General features: G+C 55.2%; 1 protein-coding gene across 1 annotated transcript; it reads left to right on the forward strand.

The window, feature by feature from the left end:
- The first annotated feature begins 697 nt into the window (after positions 1-697).
- LOC125533810 (uncharacterized) lies at positions 698-1,564 on the forward strand. The gene is made up of 3 exons (XM_087544620.1): positions 698-899; positions 976-1,189; positions 1,380-1,564. Exons 1-3 carry the CDS (start codon positions 834-836, stop codon positions 1,451-1,453), a joined length of 354 nt encoding a protein of 117 aa, XP_087400746.1. The 5' UTR covers positions 698-833; the 3' UTR covers positions 1,454-1,564.
- Positions 1,565-1,902: the final 338 nt, after the last annotated feature.

Below are 1,902 nucleotides of genomic sequence, written 5' to 3' on the forward strand. Positions count from 1 at the left end.
GGAACTTTGGAGGCGTTGTCTTATTTGTGACCTCTCTACATGATGCTGCGAGTGCCCTCCTTTGACCAATGCAGTTTGCATTTGTTTATGGATTTCTTTTATTGTTGTTTTCAGAGAGAGACACACATTAAAAAATTGATCCCGTTGCAACGCACGGACAATTACCTAGTATATATATATATATATATATATATATATATATATATATATAAAGTAGCACTATTCTGATTTCGGAATCAGAATAGTTATTTAGATCCCAACAGCCTATATAGGGGCGACGGAGGTTCTCCGAGATCTGAAAACCTGAAGCGAGCAGCCGATAAAAAAAGGAAAACCGATCCCGGTCCCGACTTTCTTCCCCAACCTCCCCACTCCCTGCATCTCCGTCCCGCAACCGCGGTCGCGCCCACTCCCCGGACCTCCCTGCCGCTGCGCGCTATCCCCCGGCCCCGCCCCGCCCCGTCTCCCCTGCCTTCATCCCCGACACCATCCCGGACCTTCGTCTGAAGCATCCGTCACATCCAGATCCACCCGCCGGCGACGCCCACCGCCGGCACCCCTCTACCCACTACCTTCCCGGCGGCTCCGCCTGCGTACCACCGCCGGCGCGCCCCTGTGCCCAGTCGCTGTTGCTGCCTCCCCACCCGCGCCCACCTCCTGGCACCCATGGCCGCCATCGCCAAGACCTTCCCTCCCCAACGAGGCTACACCTAGCCAGAGGCCTGCTGCTCTCCAACGCCTGGACTGACGCAGTCAACCGTGCGCCGGCAACGCGCAACCGGTCACCATGGAACCCGCGTGCAGGCATTCGTCCATGGTTGATAGCCTCAACCATGGCGGTCCATCCCCACATGCCGCCGCTGGCCGTCGCCGTCCCTGACCACCAGACAAGCACCGCCGCCCCTGCATCTCCGGCCACATCGACCTTCTCAAGAGGGCTACCTTGACCTTCCCGAGGAAGGTTCATCCATGGAGCGGCCGCTGCCGCCACTCCACTCCCGCGCTGTGCCTGGCTTGCCGCAAGCCTCCGCCCCCCATCACCAGTGCGCTGCCACCGCATGGAGCTTCCAGCGCCAAGATTCCCTTGTGCGCCATCAGCTACCACCTAGGTTGCGTGGCTACTTCCCACCCCGTTGTGCTTCAGATTCTGTAGAGCTTCAGGTTCAGAGCTTTTCACTTCTGAAATTCAGTAAGTTGCCTTGGGTGAATGCTGCGTCTGGTTCAGTTGCAAGGAGTCCTCTGTTTTGCTGTTGTTGTCTGTCTACTTCTGCTTTATAGTTTAATTTGAGCCATTATAGAACTGATGGAGACTAGTAATGGATCAGCCATACTTCCTCTCGGTATGTAGTTTGTTTAGTCTAGTATGTTGTTTTGTGCAGGTGAAGGGAAGGACTACCTGAGCGCTACCAGCAGTACAAGGAGTTTAGAAGGCAAGAGATGGGTCAATAGATGATCCCTACTTTGCAGCAATGTGATGTACGTGTGGAGGAAAGGTCAATCAAAAAGTGTAGTTTGATAATTACGTCGTAACTTATTAAGCTCGCTTGCTCTCTGGCTCTTATTACTTTGTGTTTGTGCCTCAAACAAAAGAAAAAAAAAGTAAAAAATATTTGAAGATTTTACACTAGAGAAGTTCATGTACACAGACCTACCCCCGATGCCCAGCTCCCTGCCGCAGAGATGCCTGTGTGCCCCCCAATGCCTCCTTCCGGCTCGCCGCCGCCCCCACAACCTCCGGGCACGCCGCCACCCCTGCCAACTTTCGGCGCGAGGCCGCCTCCGCTTCCTCCTTGCGCGTTATCACCCCCATCTCATCCAGCGCGAGGCCGCCCCTTCTTCAGGGCGAGGTGGATTTGGACTTCAGCGGCAGTACAGAGAGCACTTCGGGAGCACGTGGCGGGC

Source organism: Triticum urartu, chromosome 2A, assembly GCF_056163025.1.
Source record: "Triticum urartu cultivar PI428250 chromosome 2A, HENAU_Tu73, whole genome shotgun sequence".
NCBI classification, from domain to species: Eukaryota; Viridiplantae; Streptophyta; class Magnoliopsida; order Poales; family Poaceae; genus Triticum; species Triticum urartu.